General features: G+C 44.3%; 2 protein-coding genes across 6 annotated transcripts in view; one reads left to right on the plus strand and one right to left on the minus strand.

The window, feature by feature from the left end:
- Nucleotides 1-3,683: 3,683 nt before the first annotated feature.
- Nucleotides 3,684-13,357, plus strand: STOML3 (stomatin like 3). Its single transcript, XM_074566920.1, has 7 exons — nt 3,684-3,797; nt 7,538-7,641; nt 8,533-8,605; nt 9,813-9,895; nt 11,505-11,708; nt 12,755-12,889; nt 13,037-13,357. The coding sequence occupies exons 1-7, from the start codon at nt 3,746-3,748 to the stop codon at nt 13,235-13,237; spliced, it is 852 nt and encodes a 283-aa protein (XP_074423021.1). The 5' UTR covers nt 3,684-3,745; the 3' UTR covers nt 13,238-13,357.
- Nucleotides 13,358-14,150: 793 nt separating this feature from the next.
- The window catches only part of LOC141734749 (complement C4-A-like), a 63,036-nt gene continuing 56,763 nt past the window's right edge, over nt 14,151-20,423 (minus strand). For all 5 annotated transcript variants that reach the window (XR_012584593.1, XM_074566896.1, XM_074566903.1 and 2 more), the window contains exons 39-42: nt 20,320-20,412; nt 19,469-19,552; nt 15,659-15,791; nt 14,151-14,478 (exon numbers count right to left, since the gene is read on the minus strand). Coding sequence is in view for 4 of the 5 variants with exons in the window: in XM_074566896.1 (XP_074422997.1) it covers nt 14,340-14,478; nt 15,659-15,791; nt 19,469-19,552; nt 20,320-20,412 (449 nt within the window). In the remaining variant the exon portion in view is untranslated. The remainder of the gene's footprint in view (nt 14,479-15,658; nt 15,792-19,468; nt 19,553-20,319; nt 20,413-20,423) is intronic.

A 20,423-nucleotide genomic window follows, 5' to 3' on the forward strand; every position in this document is an offset into this window, starting at 1 on the left:
GATTGCCCTGCCTTTGACTTCAAATTTTTGAAATGGGGAATAAAAGCACAATGGAAGTTAACACAGAGAAACTAATACAGTGATGTTCCTGAACATAAGAGAAAAACACCATCTGCTTTAGTCACCTTTCAAGGGGTGTATTTACAAGCACCTCAGGGAATTATCAATAAACAGCAGGGAGTGATTATTTCTGTTAGATTTTAATCCAGCTGGAGCTCAACTTGGCCACTAATATTAAGGACAACAAAAAAAGCTTTTATAAATACATCAACAAGAAGAAAGCCAGGGAGAATCTCCATCCCTTACTGGATGCAGGGGGGGGAAAGTTGCAACCAAGGACGAGGAGAAGGCTGAGATATTTAATGCCGCCTTTGCCTCTGTCTTCAATAGTCAGACCAGCTATCCCAAGGGTGTTCAGCCTCCTGAGCTGGAAGATAAGGCTGGAGAGCAGAACAACCCACCCATAATCCAGGAGGAAGTAGTCAACGATCTGCTTCTGCACCTAGATGTGCATAAGTCTATGGGGCCGGATGGGATTCACCCAAGAGTACTCAAGGAGCTGGCGGGAGAGCTCACCAAGCCTCTCTCCATCATTTGTCAACAATCCTGGTCAACAGGGGAGGTACCAGATGACTGGAGAGTGGCTAATGTGATGCCCATCTACAAGAAGGGTCGGAAGGAGGATCCAGGGAACTACAGGCCAGTCAGCCTGACCTCAGTACCAGGAAAGATCATGGAGAGGATCATCTTGAGTGAGCTCTCACGGCAAGTGCAGGGCAGCCAAGGGATCAGGGCCAGCCAGCATGGGTTTAGGAAAGGGACGTCCTGCTTAACAAACCTGATCTCTTTCTATGACCACGTGACCCGCCTTCTGGACGCGGGGAAGGCTGTGGAGGTTGTCTATCTGGACTTTGGTAAGGCCTTTGACACCGTCCCCCACAGCATTCTCCTGGAGAAGCTGGCGAATCATGGCATAGACAAGTGTACTCTTAGCTGGGTTAAAAACTGGCTGGATGGCCGTGCCCAGAGAGTTGTGATTAATGGGGTGAAATCCTCTTGGCGGCCGGTCACCAGTGGTGTCCCTCAGGGCTCAGTTTTGGGGCTGGTTTTGTTTAATATCTTTATCGATGATCTGGATGAGGGGATTGAGTGCACCCTCAGTAAGTTTGCAGATGACACCAAACCAGGTGGGAGTGTTGATCTGCTTGAGGGTAGGAAGGCTCTACAGAGGGACCTGGACAGGCTGGATCGATGGGCCAAGGCCAGCTGTATGAGGTTTAATAAGGCCAAGGGCCGGGTCCTGCATTTCGGTCACAACAACCCCAAGCAACGCTACAGGCTTGGGGAAGAGTGGCTGGAAAGCTGCCCAGCAGAAAAGGACCTGGGGGTGCTGGTGGCCGGCCAGCCTAACATGAGCCAGCAGTGTGCCCAGGTGGCCAAGAGGGCCAACAGCATTCTGGCTTGTATCAGGAATAGCGTGGCCAGCAGGAGCAGGGAAGTGATGGTGCCTCTGTACTCGGCACTGGTGAGGCCTCACCTCGAGTCCTGTGTTCAGTTCTGGGCCCCTCTGTACAAGAGGGACATTGAGGTGCTGGAGCGTGTCCAGAGGAGAGCTACCAGGCTGGTGAGGGGTCTGGAGACCAGGTCATATGAGGAGAGGCTGAGGGAGCTGGGCATGTTTAGCTTGGAGAAGAGGAGGCTGAGGGGAGACCTCATTGCCCTCTACAACTACCTGAAAGGAGGTTGGAGAGAGGTGGGTGTTGGCCTCTTCTCCCAGGTGAATAATGACAGGACCAGAGGAAATGGTCTGAAGTTGAGGCAGGGGAGGTTTAGATTAGATATTAGGAAGAATTACTTTACTGCAAGAGTGGTTAGGCACTGGAACAGCCTGCCCAGGGAGGTGGTTGAGTCACCATCCCTAGAGGTGTTTAAGAAACGTCTAGATGTGGCCCTTCAGGGCATGCTCTAGTGGCAGAGATTGTAGGTTGTTTGGTTGGACTCAATGATTTTAAGGGTCCTTTCTAACCATGAAGATTCTGTGATTCTGTGATTAATATGTTTTGATCATCTATCTGATGGTGTAAGTAGCTGTGTAGATTATGGCATTTAAATGGCTTGGAATAAAGTTATTTTCAATAAAACAATTGATCCAAAATGAAAAAAAAATGTTGGGGTATTTTTGCATATTATGTTTTTGCTTCTGAAATAATTAAAGCATGTTTTTCTTGTGACTGTTCACCCTTGCTGCCCTACTATTAGGCATCTGCCCTGAACAGGTTTGATCTTACATCTCAGCATGAGAAGCCAAATAATTAGGAAAACGCTGCAAATGACTTCAGATGGATATTACCACATATTTGGGAAGGCATTGCAATAAGCGTGTCAATCCCAGTTTCGCAAGCTGCTTGTGCTTATGGTTTTCACTGTGATTTAAAGCATCCATTCAATGGTGTAGCTTCCTCTCTGTGAGGCTGCAAAAGGATTCTCCGGGGAGCCATCAGCTTTGAGTGACCCATCTGGGACCAATGTGATTTCTGGCAGGGATGAAGACGTAAGTGAAATGAAGCTGGAACTAGAGCTTCACAAAGATACTCCAGGTGATGGATGCCCACAGAAAACAGCCATGTAATTAATGCAGCTATATGTCAAACTCATAAATTCCATATGAAAAGCCACCTCTCATTTTTTTCTCAAATAACAAGCAGCAGATTTGCGTCCTTTGAGAAGGCCGCTCTCTGCTGCTGCAGCCTTCAGAAAAGGCCTTGTCTGAAATGCTATGCTTGGTTCGATTGTCAAGATTAAAAAGTGCTTTGTGAAGAATTTTCTTATTTGGGGGAAAATTTTAAGCATCAAGATGAGCTATTCTGCACAGCACAGGGACCTGCCCTGGAGGATTATTTCTGTTGCTAGTGTTTGAGATATGAACGGTAGCTGAGCCCCATGATATCAAGAGGTGTACAGCAGAGGAGCAGTACTCAGTCTGCACCCTCTGGCTCTATAGAATCACAGAATCATTTAGGTTGGAAGAAACCTTTAAGATCATTGAGTCCAGCTGTAAACCTGACACTGCCAAAACCATCACTGAACCATGTCCCCAGGCGCCACATCTACAAGTGTTTTAAATACCTCCAGGAATGGCGACTCAGCGACTTCCCCTGGGCAGCCTGTTCCAATGCTTGATAACCCTTTTGATGAAGAAATTTTTCCTAATATCCAACCTAAACCTCCCCTGGTGCAACCTGATGCTATTTCCTCTTGTCCTATCGCTTGTGACTTGGGAGAAGAGACCAACCCCCACCTCTCTACAACCTCCTCTCAGGTCGTTCTCCAGGATAAACAACCCCATCTCCCTCAGCCGCTCCTCATGGGACTTAAGCTATCTTTTCTTTCTGTCTTGTCTTGTTCTGTTTTTTTCTCTCTGGTGACAGGTATTATGGATGCATAGAAATAATTTCCATCTTGTATTTTGTGGGGTGTAAAACCATCTGGGCCAAGTACTTCCTCAGCCAGAAGACGGCCACAGAAGACCATGGAGTTACATCAGAGACAACCCTGATCCACAAGACTTTGTTTTTGTAAACATCCCCGTCTCACCAGGGTAACTGACTCCCAGAGGGGTCTGCTACGAGTGGGGATTTCTCCTCTCTCACCCTGCTTCTCTCCTCAGCGCTTCGCGTGAGCACTGTTCAGCTTCAAGGTATGCAGCTGTCTCATCTGTGAGGGGACCAGAGCTCCCCCAAACGGGATGGATCCCCAGAGAGATACGCCCAAGAAAAACAAGACGGAGCATCTGATTGGTAAGCTTTGCTTTTTGTGTGTGTGTGTGTCTTTTTCTCAATAATAAAAAGGAGCAAAATTAACCAAACATCCAAAGTACATTTGAACCCAGGCATTCATCGTAAGTCTCCCACATAGGCTGGAGTTGCAAATTCAGACCGTGTCACTGTGGGTGACAGAGCAAATTACCTCATCCTGCCCCGCCAGCACGCGTCAGCATCTGCCTTCCGCCAGAACGACCCCAGGGGCGAACAGACTAACACGGACAATTCAGCTACTGATAGGCTTCTCTGTGTAGGGATGGGGTGCAAAGGGGAAAATATGAGTGAGTTAGGGAAGGCAGAAGAATTTTTCAGCCCCAAAAGGACACTTGATGTGCTTGGATGTGTGTGGCGAGCACCTGGTGCTCTCTTCAAGCCAGGGAACTGATGCCAAAGCAAGCTTGTTCCGAGCCATGTGTGCTGTTTTCACTGTTGTGTCTGGCCATTAGTGTGGGTAGTGCGGTGGGACAAGCGTGAGTCTTGGCGGGATTGATTTGGGTGCTTGTAGAAAGCAGGACAGTGCATAGTGTTTACAAAAGGCTGAGGCTACTCCATCTCTCTTTACTGCTGTAGGAGACTCAGGAGGTTTTTGCCCGCAGATCTTTATATTCTTGACAAGACAACTTGGACGTGAGCTTTTCATTTGCTTTTCAAGTTTGACACCCACATCACGATCTTTTGTATCAAGTGTGTTCGTGATGTACCATGATGCATGTATCAAGAGAAAACAAAGTGTCCTGAACCTTCTCCACAACTGCTGATTGATGAGCTCTCACATTTTGCAGTGTATTGCAGCTCTTGGTTTGCTCTGGACTGCAGACCCAAGAGAGGGGTTTTGGTGGCTACAACTATTGGAGTCCATATACAGGCATGGCAAAAACCAGGTCACTGACATGTTGGGTTGTGACTGATCCTTATTCTTCACTATTATGTTTTTCTAGAGTCTTCCATTTGTCTTGTGATTAAATGGTTTGGAACTTCAGGGTAATCAGAGAACATTTGTGGTGGTTTTTGTGGAGCTAGCTCTAGATTCACTGTTAAGAAGGCATACTGTCATATCCTGCTTTTCTCATTGGAATCTACGTTGGCAACAGGATCTCTAGGACAGTTTTCATGGAGAAGGATTCACTTGTACTTTGTCAAGTTTTGGATGTGTGCTTCTTGTCCATCGTTGTGATAAGTGATATCTTGACCTACCTCTTCCCAGCTGCTCAAATATCAGTCTGCAGGTGTGGGCATTTGTTCCCTGCTGTTCTTCCCTGTCAGTGGATTGTGTCATTCCTACCAGGTATCTTCACAATCGTCTCAGGTGGATGATGTTACAGTCCAAAATTGCTTTTGAGGAGGTTCTTCATGACCAAGTTTGACACTGGAGAAAAAGATCTTCAGAAGTTTTTCTGTAAACTAATCACTTAGGTGAAATAAAGAGAGTGCAAAATGGTGAGTTCTGCTGAACAAAGCATCCCTTCATGATTAATTTCCCGAAGCTTCAGATAAAGAATTATGAATGATGCCCATCCCACGAGTTTCCTTGATCTCTTTTTGCTGATTAAAACATGCTTGACTGCTGGTACTTAATCTACCTCTTGCAGCCTGACACAATCACAGAACAGTAGGGTTGGAAGGGGCCTCTGGAGATCATCTAGCCCAGCCCCCCTGCCAGACCAGGGTCACCTAGAGCAGGTTGCACAGGAACGCGTCCAGGTGGGGTTTGAATGTCTCCAGAGACGGAGACTCCACCACCTCTCTGGGCAGCCTGTTCCAGGGCTCTGCCACCTGCAAAGTAAAGAAGTTCCTCCTCATGTTGAGATGGAACTTCCTGTGTTCAAGTTTGTGCCTGTTACCTCTTGTCCTGTCCCTGGGCACCACTACTGTAATGTGAAGAACACTCTATGGCAAACAACCAGCAGTGAAAGCATTAAAGTTTTTCACATTAGATCATAAAAGTCCTGTCTTCAAACACATGGCCTTAAGGTTTGCATGGTAATTTACTCAGGGGAGCTCCTCAAATCTTTCCTACCACTGATTGCAGCATGGCTGATGACACCTCATTAAACAACCAGGGATTTCAAACTACTGTTAGTTGGAAAGGGCTGGGAGGAAAGCCGGGCTCCCGGTGCAGCAGTTCTGTGCCCAGCTCTCGGGGCAAACAGTCCAAGGGAGGCCTGAAACTTGACCCTCTTGGACACAAACATATTTATGTGAGCGCTTAAATCTGCAGCGGGGACCTCAGAAGGAGGATGGGCAAAACTGGAGGCAGCAAAGGGCTTGGTGGTAACACCCAGGTTTGCAGTTACCATGGTTCGCAGGTGCAGTCCAGCCACGCACAGAGGAACCCACGAGCAGAAGGAGCTGCAGGAGGGCTGTGTTGTATCTCCTCCTCCTCCAGGGCTGCTGGGGGTTTTCTGACAAACCTGTTGGTCCCGCTCCGCTGGTCTGGTAGGTTGTGCCTTACAGATCAGGTAGCCTCAAGCTGCTTCACTGTGGTGACAAGGTTTTTTTTTTCTCACAACGTGTACAATGCATTGCTTTCTTCTATATTTATCAGTTTCTATCTGCATATGAATTTTCTTTGATGTCAGAAATTCCCAGTGCTACCCTGTGCCTTTCCGGTAACATATCCAAAACACGCTGCATCTTTGCGTCAGTGTGGGGGAGGTTCTCTGAGGAGACCTCTGAGCCTTCATCGCGCTCTCCTGCCTCTTCCCCTTGCATTAGGAAATGCAGGCTGTGGTGTTCATTCCCGTCTCCTTATGCTCATGCCTGCAAAGATCCTCTTCTGGCCCAAACCTGGCAGCTGGGCTGGCCTTAGGGCTATCCCAGCCTGCATCCCTCATGCTTCTGCTTTTCTCGTGACTCTCCTGATCCAAGGCATTTCTGCGTTTAGCAAAATTCAGTTGACCTTGCAGCACTCTGCCCTGGTGTCAGGGCTGGCGTGTTTCCTCCTTGGCCTCTTCTGTGCCTGTTCTGTGAGGACCTCCAGCTGCCCTTCAAAGACCAGCTGCTCCTTGCTCATCTTTCCCTTACAAAGAGCCTCCCAAACTTTTCATACTTGAACAACAACTCACCACTGCCTTCCCCTCAGGCAAATAATAATAATAATGAAATTATTTTGATATATTTTGATTTCATTATAATGAAATCTCATTATAATGAAACTTTGGGATGAGAAGAGCTGAATGCAGTGAGAGAACTGCTCAAAATGCATGAGTGTGGATTTTGACAAGTGCTGATTTTGAAGCTTCTGGTCCAGTGGATGAACCGGTCCATCAATATTCTTCAAAACTTTCCTCTAAAGACAGCAGGAATTCCCCTCATTTTCCTTATTACCTGTTTCATACAAACTAAATCTTTTGCCCCAGCTGCGGTTCACTGCATTTCCATGCATACTCCACCCAGTTATTTATTTCTCCTTCACAGGCCCCATCTTTGGCAATATTTTTAAATTTTTCCTCTTTTTTCTCTAATTTTTCCTCTTTCTTTCCTGTTGCAAAATGTACTTTCTGAACCTTTTTACCTTTGGGGCAGAAGGAACATAGGGTTGGATGTTTGGTGAGGTGTTTTACAGCTTCCAGTGAGCGATGGCAGGGAGGTAGGAGGGAACAAATCTCTATTGACTTTGCAGTCCCTCATGATTGCACTGGGCTAGATCTACATCCCTCAGATAACTCTTTTCAAAATTTGCATTTGCTGATTTTCTTCCTTATTTTTTTTTATAGCTGACAGGCGGGAAGGAATTGGTGTCTGTGGCTGGATCCTGGTTTCTCTTTCTTTCCTCCTGGTGCTGATTTCCTTTCCTATTTCCATCTGGGCGTGTATCAAGGTAAGCTAGTGGCATTTGAGGCACATAAAGAATGGTCTATGATCATCGTTATTACTTTATTGATTTATTGGTTTTGTTAAAACAAGGCACTTTAAATTCACTTTTTGGGAATTATAAGGGCTTGTGGAGAAGATGTGGTCTGGGACCAAGAGGTCCATGTTCTTCCACTGACTTTCTCTATCACCACAACTTACTCATTTAATTTCTTCCAATCTCAGCTTCCCTCATCAGTTAAACTCCCCTGCTTTACAGCAACACTGTGAGGATAAATATACTTTTCTGAAGAACTCATATTTGATGCTGCCAGCAATAGTGATTGGCATGGGTACTGATGAAAAAAGAAGGAGGTCCCTGCATTGGGGAACTATACAACCTAAACCCACAGTCCCTTCAAGGCATGAGTGATGATTATGATACATGATTATATGATACGATATATGATTACGATATAGGATTAATTTAAATCAATCTTTAGGGGTGATTGCCCCGAACACCAGGCCTTGTCCTGATACACTGACCGAAGTAGTTAGCTAGATTGTCTGAGGTGAGTGATACTTTTCCTACAGCTCCTCTGAGCGTAGCACTGATGTTGAGAGAGTTGTGGGTAGCCGCATTAGATCAGTGGCAATTCTTTCATATTTGGTCTGGTTTGTAACCTATTTGCAGGGTATCTGTGTTTTCCCAGCAAAGGATGAGGTGAGGAAAAGACATAAAATACCTAGTGACTTGCAGCTTTGTTCGTTCCTATATTATTTGTACTTTTTTTTCTCACTTAATGCAAATGACAAAGATTTAAAAAATCAGTCTGGAAAGCAGGAATAGGAATATTCCTAGGAATAGGAAAAGGAATAGGGTTATTTGTAAAATTATAAATTTAAAATATTTTCCTAGGTTATCAGAGAATATGAACGTGCTGTTGTATTTCGACTGGGACGTATACTGTCTAAGAAGGCAAAGGGACCAGGTGAATGCATGCAATTTTATTCTGTTGAGATGCACTGTTTTTATTTTATTACGATCCACTCTAACCTCATAGAGAATTGCAAAGGTCCGTGAAATCCTTCTTCATAGCACAGGGCGGGGGTGTTTATTTTTCTGATGGGAAAATAAAGCCACTCCCCTGTCACAGCACAACACGGAAGGTTGAGAGCCTTCATACCAGGTACGGCTTTGCTGTTGAGTAGGTTGGACAACGGAAGGTTGAGTTCGTGCTGCAGTGACAGAGGACCGGGGAGGTTTAAATGCAGTCTTCAGCTCTGCTGCAGACTTTTTTGGGTGACTGTGGCCTCTCTCCCTATACCTCACTTCCAACACTGCTCATTGCTGCCAGCTCTTTTGCTGTCTTCTGCTCTGAAAATGGTAAATGTGCCAGGGCAGGGACACTCTGCATCTATACAGCCTGTTACAGTCACCTAGGACCAGGTTAGAAATCAGAAATACAAACTAAGCCCAACAACACGAGGCATTTGCTTTGGCGCAGTTACCACCTCTGTGCAATGAAACTGGGCAAACTGGAAGTTGAAATAAGAGGAAAAAGTCCTGCCCGGATGCTCTCTTTCCTCTTGAATAATAGGCATGTTGTCCAAGGAGCAGCTAGGGCAAGTGCAGAGCTCTTCTGCGTGGCTCTGGGCACCGAAGCAAGGTGCTGAGATTAGAAAGATAGTTATGTCAAGTCCTCCTCTCTAGTAAAGGGAGAGTGGGGACTCCTTCACAGGATGGGTCAGATCTTAGGACAACATTCCTACTATGGAGGCCTACAGGTGATGCAGGAATGCAGGTGCTGTCTTTCCTGGGGACACACATATTGTACCGTAAATGGTTTACGACCTAAGGAGGGGAAACTAAATAAAGTAATGGAAGGAGTTTTTGTTGAAAGTCTTATGGCAGATTTGAGACCAGAACTGCAATCTGCCCATTCCCAGTCCAGAGCCCTAGGCCATTAAGCTCTGATAAATTCACGTTATTTGCAGATATCTGTATTCCTCTCCATTATTTGAAAATGCAAAACCTAGTTGTTGGCAGCTCCTCTAGCAGTAAGGACAGCTGTAGTAATTAGGTGGAGTTGTTCCCCACCCTGTGGATATTTCCATCTGTTTGCTTTGTACAGGATACCTACCTCTAGACTTGGCTTTCAGAAACAAGCGTTTCATCTAATCATTTTTATTTTTCAGGTTTGATCCTCGTACTTCCATGTGCAGATACATTTATCAAGGTTGATCTCAGAACTGTTACCTGTAAGATTCCTCCACAAGAGGTAACTATTCTCTAGCAGCCACCTAAAACAGAAATAAAGCATAGAGCTGATTGGCACAATCAAAAATAATGCAAGTGCTTTATAGTCTTGCAGTTGTGAGCTACTGTATGGAATTGAGCTTATTTGCTGTACCTTCTGATTTCCAAACTGCTTAGAAAACTTCTTCTACTTATGAAAACCCACATATGCATCGTTGCAGGCCAAGCAAACTGCTCTTGCTGATGTTCAGAACTGTGAGATAAAAGTTAAGGGAGGGGGGTAGAACTGCAAATGGGAGTCAGAGAGGACAAGAGAGGTGAGGCTAAAAAATTCCCAATTGTATTGTTGTTCCACACATGGAAATGAAGCAACAGACTAGTGTTAAGACCTCCAGAATAGAATGTCCTAATAAAATTGGATCTGACATGCAGCTCACCATTCAAAAAAGCCCTCAGTGATGTTGTAGTCACTGCTTGAATGTATGCACACCCTACGTTTTTCTTAAAAGGCAAATTACATTGGGATAACAAATCTCCTTAAATTAAAAGGAATTAGCAGACAATCATCCACAAAACTCAGATCCAAGCAGGAATGGAGAGGCGTATCATTGGGATTTTATTGACAAACATTGACCGAAGAATTTAGTCTGAAGAATCAGTTGCTGAGTGATTCCTGTCCTTCTGGAAACGTTTTGGCTCCGTGTGGCCCCAGCCCCACTGTGGTACAATGCTTCTGCTGGTGGAGTTGGCACTGCTGTCTCTTTTCTTATGTAAAGAGAAGAGCAGAGGGGGATGGAATGGCCCCAGGACCCCTTTGGCCCCTTGAATTGCCTGTTGCGTTCCTCATGAGCTGTTTCTTGGACCATTATCTTTCCATAATCGCAAAGAGCCTTTTCTCAGAGCACACGTTTGAGGGGTGCGTGTGGTGGAATGAAAAATGGCTCCTGCAAAACGGGAGGCTGGAAGGAAGACGGTTGCAGTACTTGTGCTGTTTGAGGCTTAGCAGTTTTTGGCAAGGCTTCTGCAGCTGTTGGCAGGGCTTCTGTGAAGCACTGGCTCGCAGGCAAAAGGTGCTGAGGAAGGAAGAGACAGTGGAGCATCATCAGTGCATTGCTGAGGCCAACGGCCTGCCAAGGCACAGGGGACTTGTCTGACCAAAGATGATACCACTCCTCTCTGAACACTTAAATATTATTCAGAGGTTCTTCTCACAATTTCTTGCACTTTGCTTTTCACTTCTGTTTTAATTTGCTGGTGTTTCTTACAAACACATTGCTTAGGGGAAGTAACAGAGACCTTCCAGTCCAGTAATGGCCCTTTGTACCAGAAAGGAAGGAGATAACCATGATTTAGTATGGCGAAGACATTCATGAAGATTAAGAGATTCACTTGCTGTTGAAACAGATGTCTAAAGGCTGTGTACAACATTTTGCCCTGGTTTAAACTATTGGTGATGCAGGATAACTTCCTTGAAGTTATTTCTCAGGGGAATAACAAGGAAACCAAACGAAATTTTTAGTTGCCTTGAATTATCAGGGCCTTTTCCTCACTAAGGGGAAAAAAAATTCCTTTCTTTGGCAAAGAGTGTGTTATTGGATCCTTCTCTAGTTCTGCACATTTCTGCAATGCAGATTCTCACAAAAGATGCCGTTACTACCCAAGTCGATGGGGTGGTGTACTACAGGATCCACAGTGCTGTCAGCGCCGTCGCTAACGTCACTGATGTTCACTCGGCTACTTTCCTCTTGGCACAGACAACCCTGAGAAACGTTCTGGGTACGCAGAGCTTGTCTCAGCTCCTGGCAGGTCGGGAGGAGATTGCACACAGTATCCAGGTAACTCTGGCTCTCAAAATTCACTGACAAGCATGGAGATGTGTTCTGTGGAGTAGTAAATTAGAAATAATCTTTCCTTCTTTCTTCAACGATAGCAAAATTTTCCTTTATGGTTTTTTTTCAATTATATATCTCTTAGAGTCAGAAAGAGCTATTCTAAAGGTGTTTCCCCATATTCTTGTAGAAGAGTTATTTCCTGTCAAAAAACAATGAAGATTCTGAAATTTTCCAGTGAGTTGAATAAATCAGTTTAGTCTTTACACAGGGGCTGCTGCAAGCAGTGAGAAAGAAGTCTGCTGCTCAGGGGAAGCTCTATCTTGAGCAGACCCTTGATTGAGATTAAATCAAGGCAGGGGCTGTATCTCCTGTCACAACAGCTAAGAGAACAGAAGCAAGTTGTTTTATGCTTTAAAGTGCCATCTGGTTTTTTTGTTGGTTTTTTTTTTTTTTCTTTTTTAATTTGGCAGCCAAGGAGGGAGCAGAGAAGAAAACCAAGACCTGATTTACTCTTTTCAGTCAGCGAAGAGGCATAGTCAAATCGAAGAGAGATGGTACCCCTCCCCAGCCAGGGCAGCAGCAGTGGGCAGAGCAGGGTCAGGATGCTGATGTGGGTTGCAGCAGCACCCAGGAGCCTGAGCACAGAAGACCATGCCAGTGCTGCAGGGCTGTGCTGTGTCTTTCACCCCTAGTGTGCTTTTACAAATTTTTAGAGCATCGTGCCATTTTAGGAGATTGCTGTAGTATTACTTTGTAAAAGGAAGAAGTTTGGTAAGTGCCCACCTAAATATTGGATGGGGATCGTAATTTAGGAGGCAGTAGAGAAGCCGCGCAGGAGACACCAGTGTTGATCAGCAAGGGTTTAATAAGGTTGCAGTACCCGCCGTACGCACACCGCGTTGGGTGTTAGTGTCCCTGGAGGACTCCGTCTTTCTGTTGTGCAGGTTTGTACGCTGACGTTCCTTCTGTCCAGGCATCAGGGTACATCGTGTGGTTTTCTCTCTGCCATCACTGTGCTCCTCACAGTGGGTTGTGTGTTTGTCCCCGAGGCTATCCTCGACAGTGCCACGGAGCAGTGGGGAATCAAAGTGGCCCGAGTGGAGATTAAAGATGTCAGGATTCCCGTGGCCATGCAGAGGACAATGGCAGCCAAAGCAGAGGCTGCTCAAGAGGCAAGAGCTAAGGTGAGGCCCACAGCGATGTCTACCCCAAGCTCCTGTATCCTTGTCCTGGGCATCCAAATGCCTGTTTGTTTTCTCCTGACTGTAAAGGTGGATTTTCCCCACTATGGACAGGATCACAGTGCCATTTCCATTTCTCTTACTTTGCAGGTTGTGGCAGCAGAGGGAGAAATGAATGCTTCTAAAGCTCTCAAGCAGGCCTCTATGGTGCTGGTGGAGTCTCCAGCAGGTCTTCAGCTGCGCTACCTCCAAACATTAACAACTTTGGCAGCAGAGAATAATTCCACCATTGTCTTCCCTCTCCCTATAAATATGCTTGAGAGTTTGGGGCAGAAAAATAGAGGAGGATAGAGACTGTTCTGTGCTAGCCCCTTGGGCAGAGAGATTTAAAACAAGGGGCTCCACAGGGTTCCAGATTACCAGAATTCAAGTAGAAGCATGCTTGGGTCCCCTGTACCAAAAATAAGAGTAAAAATAGTTTAATAATCATACATAGCTCCCACCTTAGGAGAATGCATTTGCGAAGTTATAGGCACTAAGCAGTTTCAGTTTAGACTCATCTCCAAGTGAAATGGAAGAAACCATGTAAAATGCAATAAAATATATAAAATGCATGTTAGACCCAGTATGAAATTTTAATGATGCTTTCACCACATATTACAGAGTCTTGAGTGTAGCAGTTATTTGGGGATTTGTCTGCTAAGCAAGAACCTTTGAGCTCTTGATTTACTCCACACAGCAAAAGGGTCAGATACTGGTGCTTAACTCAAGTCCTGTGGAGTGGAAAGAAGGATTTGGCCCCTAAACTTAGAGGTATTCTTTCATAACTATTAGCAGAATTACTGGAAAATTGGCATGTCAGTGGAACAGCCTATTCTTTATCTTATATGAGCAGAAATTAGTACTTGCTTTACTGACCTCAGCTGGATTTTGTCCATATCACTGACATTTCTATAAGCTCTGTAATAAAAAGAAGAGAATATATGTCCAGGCATTCCAGTCACACTTCCTAAATCTGAAAGCTGGGGCAAACCTTGGGGAAAACAAATTGTCATAGGATAATTTAGGTGTCTCTCTTTCACTTTCAGGAGGTTTCTTATCCTCCCACGTAGATGTCATGAAGCAGTGGTGCAGGTTTTCATACAATGAGCCTTCCCCACCCTCCGTCCATGCAGGATAATTGCGCTGTTGTATAATGGATCAGGGAGAGAGAAATTCCTGCTGTCTCTTCACCAGTGTCAGGGACAATAAACACAATAACTAGTAGTGTAACTGCAATTTTTGTTATATTATCCACACATGCATACATCTACAAGAAGATACCCTGATCAGCAAAACAGATAGCAACAGAAGCAGCTTGGCAATGTTTCTGATGCACAGACTTTGCAAGCAAAATTCCAGAAGGAGCCGAGTCGCAGTGACATGGATGGGATGTGGGGAGCAGCGCAATTGATCAGAAGAGGCACAGGCTGTCAGGCGTGTTCATGAAGTCCTGAAGTTGAGCACAGGCTTGCCGGTGCAGGGTGGTGTGGCACTCGCTGTCTTCTGGAATTTTCTCTATCCAGGCTTGTGCATCAAGGAAGTACTGCATCCTGAGAGCACGTGGGACAGGTAAAGGAGGAGAGTCATTACTGCTGACATTGAGCAATGGGAAAACGCAAACCCCACGACGCTCCATCTCTCCACGGAGGCATCTCTGACATCAGGAGGAGTTATACTAGCCAAGAAACTTGCCTGGAGCCTAGTTTCACCAGCAGGTTAACTGAGCTTTGAATAAAATTTGGGAAGTGGCAGTGCCAAGCTGGGATGAACCTGGCTGTACTTGTGTTTTGAGTGACACCAGGTAAGCTCGGGCCAGGTTTCTATTAGAGTTTTCTGGAGTGGCACAAAGAGCCCCAGTGCATACCAATAGGACACAGTGAAGGGGAATTTAATTTCAACAGAGTATCCCAAAATGTTTCCTAATTTTCTTAGGTGGTGAGAAGCTGCGTAGCTTCTGGCATTTTATGACTGGACTGGAGAAGACTTCAGAGGTTACACCTCTGCTGAGAGACTTCAGCCTTTAGCAGGCTTCTATTGAAGCAGGCCCCTGACTTAATCACTCACTTTGGTGTCATACAGAGATGGAGAGAAGGGACTTTTTAAGGTTTTAGGAAGCGGCGCTCACAATTTGATTAAGATTGTCTCCCTCCTAGAAGCTTTCAGAGGCACTACCTTTCTCCAGTTCTGCGCAGGGAAATGAAATATTTAAGATGCTTCCTCACTGAATATTTGATAGCGTCAGACCAAATTCCTCCTCAGATAAATTCCCTTTTTTTCATTAAAGTGTGACAATGAGAAATGAGAAGAATACACTATTCGCGTGCATGATATAACAGAAACTTGGAGAGCTGCTCTTAGCCACAGTCCCACCAATTTCTTTTGCAAACACAGGTGCTGCGTAAGGCATCTGCAGTAGATGGAACCATGTAGCTTTTCCCATTTTCCTTTTCTAGCTGTGAGTTTTAACCCAGTGGAGTCAGGGACAGATTTTGATTATGAGAAGAGCGGGAACCAGGCTCTGCACAGATATATCAGCCGATAGATTTGGGTGGCTCAGCTGTTTCCCACAGCTACCCTTTTGCCTACAGAGTGGTTCTCTTTACATTTTAGTAAAGCCAGCAGAATCAGTCCCTAAGAAATGTGGCCCTCCCTTTGCCTTCTGGAGGTATTCTAATAGATTGAGTATCCTCTGGGTTCACAGTCCACGACAGCAACTTCCATTGTACTTACTTGTTGTTGAAATCAACTGTTTTCCCATCTTTCCCCATGAGGAGGTACCGTTTGCCAGTGACCATGTTTAACTTGCACGTGGAGCGTATTAGGAATTGTCGGTTGACACCGACTTGGATGCTTTCGTCAGTAGCTGTGGCACAAGAAGAGAAAACCCCATGAACTTTTCTAATAATGAGTAGAACTGTAGCCCACAGAACACAGTCCCTTGTGTTTGTTTACTCCACTGCTAAGCCAAGGTAGTATTTCACTTGGGAGTTGTGGCTTGATGTGGGAATAAATGGTCATGATATTGTAGGATGTATTTCCCTTAACATTACCTGACAAAAAGTAAGCCATTTCTGTCTTAGCTGGTTGTCTTGGCCTCCTCAGTAATTCTTGAAGGATCTGTTTTGCTATAGAGAACTTTCGGGCCTTACGGCCTCAGAGATTGGAGAAAAAGCCAAAGGAAAAAGAAAACATGCTACCTTATATTTCAGATTGCTCAGACTCATAGTGGTGTTAAAAGGTAGCAAACTAAGTTCAAACATCTTGAGGCTCAACAATGCAGCAGGCAGTATGAAAAACACTCTCTGTAGCACACCTGACCTGAACTTCACCAATGTAGCCTTTATGCTGTTCCCTCTGAAGCTAATATGTAGGACATGCGCTTGGTGATCTCCACGCTAAAATAACTTAGAAGATTCTGGTCTGGATTCTGTCCCAGAAGATTATTCATTCGAGAGCTGCACTGCTCATTACAGAAGTGGTCATCCAAGGCAGATGAGAAGGTTACTCAGGTACTGCAATGACGTGAGAGCTGGAAAGGATGCTTATTCATCAGCCTAACCACAGGTCATGAGGATACTGTGTTGCTTGGTTAGAACAACAAAGTCCAACCAAAGTCTTTGGTTAGAACAGAGTCCATTTGAAAAAAAATGCAAATAGCAGCATTATTCTGATTTCTTACTCTCTTTCTAAAGATAATGTGAAATGTCATGCACAACTGTGGTGACAAATTCAACATTGAACCAGCTTAAATTACAGTTAAGACACCACAGTCTTCCTATCAGTTAACAGAAGTTTGTGCAGCTTCTGCTCTGTAAAGTATTATAAGTATGAAAAGTCTAGTATTCAAAATAAAACCCTAAGAATAGAATAAAAAACCAAAGCAGAATATTTTAACGCTAATAAGATTTCAGAGAATTTGATGTAGGGTGCTAATCTGTGAAACTTGGCACTGAGAACCTTATCTATTTCCCAGTTAAAACTTGCATTAATTTTACATGCAATACTTACGGGCCAGGGAAAATTCAGTCTTCAGTACTATATGCTGGTTTATATCTGCATTTTTCCAAAGAGTAATAGAGTACTGTAGGTTTTCTCATATAACCTGGCTATTGCTCCTATGCTATATGGTGTATTGAATTTTCATTTTGTTCAAGCAATGCAAAGATGAATCAGAACTACTTGAGAAAATGATGATGTTATGCCTCAGCTTCATTGTGCTTAAATTATCATGGTGTTTGTCGGTTCGTATGCTTCACAAATGGCCTAATACAGTTCAGACAGTGGGGATCATCAGGGGAGATTTATGTTAGATATTAGGAAGAAATTCTTTATTGTGAGAGTGGTGGGACACCAGAACAGGTTGCCCAGGGAGGTTGTGGATGCCCCATCCCTGGAGGTGTTCAAGGCCAGGCTGGATGGGGCTTTGAGCAGCCTGGTCTAGTGGGAGGTGTCCCTGCCCATGGCAGGGGGGTTGGAACTAGGTGATCTTAAAGTCCTTCCAACCCGAAGCATTCTATAATTCTATGATTCGACTTATTATTTTAACAGGTTATTATGTAATTTCCAATTCTAAATCTCCATTTTTTTTAAAAATAAAATAATTGTAATATAATGTTATAGAGTGTCAAAGCAGAACTTAAGGGAAACAATCCTTCAAGTTTCAGAATCTATAGCGGGAAATAAAAAAAACAGGGGGAAAAAAGAAAAAAAAGCAAAAGAGGATTCTGTGCTATTTTGCATGGACCATACTGTTCCCCTAAAGGACTCATAGGAAAACATAAATGTTAGCCATCCAAAACACATGCACTAATTCTATTAATAGTCAAATTAATCTGAGGAGAGCACACCTGCAAAATTCTCTTTTGCTGACTCCCAAGCCAAATAAGTGTCTCCATCTGTTTTCTGAACAAACCCTTTATTTGTGAGGATGAATACTGAAATAATGCCAGGGGTCCATGTCCAGAGAATGAGAATTCACCCTACTAATTCTCACCTACCATTGGTCATGACAACAGAAACCAACCTCACTCAAAACAGCCACAGAAAACGCAGAAGATAACAACTCGAGTTCTGTCATGAGCTGACTTGGATGCAACATCTTGCTTTTTCTTCATCATTGTGAAGAATGCCTCTTCCCAGCCTTTCCCAAGCCTATTCAAAGCCTACTGATGCTGATGAGCTGCATCATACAGCACAAACCAAAGGGGATTTTAAAGGCGTCAAAAAGAAGGAGGTGGGAATGGGAGAGATCATCTCTTCGCTTCTACCCCACATTCAAAGGATGTTTCTCTCAGCTGCCAAGAAACAAAATCTTTGCACTGCTTGCCTGTGAGTTGTGAGTACAAATGAATTGAGGCCCAGAGCTCTAAATCCTTTAGATCCTATAGGTTTTCTGGAGGCGTTAATGAAACTTTCCATCATGGTACTGTAATCTCCCATAGCCAGTGTTTTGATCACTAGGTACATTATAATTTCCCTGCATATGGAAAGCCCTGGATATGACAGATGTTGTGTCTGGACTCAGAAAGTGTGGACCTGATTTTCCGACAGGAACTGAACATTGGGCACGGATCACAAGTTGTGTGCCATAAAGTAGTGGGTGACTTTGCTGGTCTCCTGGGCAAAGACCGAAGGAGAGAGTTAATTATTCTGTTCCAGGCAGGGAAGACTTCAAAAACATTGAAGTTGCTTTTTAAAGGCATTCTGTGTCTGCCAAACTCAAAACTGACAGCCACATGATACCACAGTGGCTGAATTCTGAGAAGTCATCTGATGGCCTCTCCAGAAATCGCTTTGAAGAGTATCAGTGTTTGCTGCTGCTGATAAAATTCATGTGGGATCATCTGGGATGGCAGGCCTGCACAAGGATGTTGTCTGAGAGCAGTGCAAATCTTTACACTGCACCAAAGGAAACAGAAAGGCTTCTTTGTTGTTATCACAATTATTAAATTGAAGATCTAGTTTTCCTGTGTTCGTGGACTTCAGGCATGTCATTGTGGACAACTCCTAGCCTGTTCTGCAAGGGTTGCAAGTGCTTAATGATTAATTGAGTAACAAACACTTCAAATCTTCATCTAGTATCAAAATAGAGGTCAGTGGATATGTCTACAGTAGAAGAAAATGTGGATCAATAACAGCAGTCTATAAAGTGAATTAGTTGATGCAGAAGACCTAATATCTACACTATGCATGTTTTTGGAGGGTTTATCTTAGACTAGCTCCAGTTCAGAGTCATGGACTGAATGCAGCTGCAATGTGTCTTCTGGTTTAATTTCTTCTGAAAGGATTGAAGCTCATTTGCTCTGGGATTGCTGAACAATGTCAACCAAAGCAACCTGCTGAACTGAAGAGTGAGGTGGCTGCACCAATGAGCCTTGCAAGAAATCAGTCTTCTTGCAAGCCTAGTATAGAAGTATATCTGACCCTACTTTCTACATGGAGACAAGGCACCTACGTGGCTCATACTGGCTAACATTCAATCCTACAAATCCCTAGTTTTCCTGCAGGTGAATGAAAGGAGCCAACCATTTTGATACTTACTGGCTTTAAGGATTCTGTGGATTTTGGCCTCATAGTAATCAAAAACATTCTTCCGTGTACTATTGAGGAGCTCCACCTCGTACGCTGCAACAGACAACAACTGTGTGAGGCCAGACGGAAACGTGAAGTTGCATCCAAAAACTGAAAAATAGGCATGCTTTTACCAGATGTCTATACAGAGACCAGTGCGTCATCTACTCGCAAATCATGGGGTGTGAAAGACAACAGGGTAGTAATTCTGTATGCCTAGTATGCTTTTAGAAAGTCGGGTATTAATCAACAACCTTTAGATTTGTATTCCTTTTGTGTATTTTTTTAAAATAAGCCCCTATATGATTAGGTTTTCACTTTTTTCCTGTCCTCCTGTTAGCATCTAACTTATCAAAGCTGCTGAACCAGTTTTTCTTCAGTAGCTCTTCCAACTTCCCATCCAAAGAAGAGGCCAGAAAGGCAAATTAACAAAGGAGAAAATATTCGTCTAGCTCTGCAGAAGGAGCTGCTGAGCTATGGCATACCATGCAAAGCCTACTCTTTATCTCCATACTGTAATATTAGGGATGTAGGGGATGGTGGTGCTCACACCAGAGGTCTTCTCTAAACCATGTAACATAATGTTGTCCATGCTTCCTTTCCCCAACATCCCACTGCATCTTTCTGAGGCCTTTACTTTTCCTTTTCACCCCCCTGATAACTGTGATAACACATGGCTTTGTTTCGTCTCCTCAGCCTCTAGGCCAGATACAGAACTCCTACTCATTTCAGGAGAGGTCTGGGCACATAAAACTATAAATTTATCCTTATTAAAAAGAACTATGTTTAAACTACATCAACAGTTGTCTTTCGTGTCTTACCATAATCTGCAATAGGGTGGTAGCAGGCAAAACTAAAGCGTGTGGTTTGAGTTACGGGTTTACGGAAAGTTGACCTGTGTCTTGGGCAGGCACCTAGAGTGAAG

This window comes from Larus michahellis, chromosome 1, assembly GCF_964199755.1.
Source record: "Larus michahellis chromosome 1, bLarMic1.1, whole genome shotgun sequence".
Lineage (NCBI taxonomy): Eukaryota > Metazoa > Chordata > Aves > Charadriiformes > Laridae > Larus > Larus michahellis.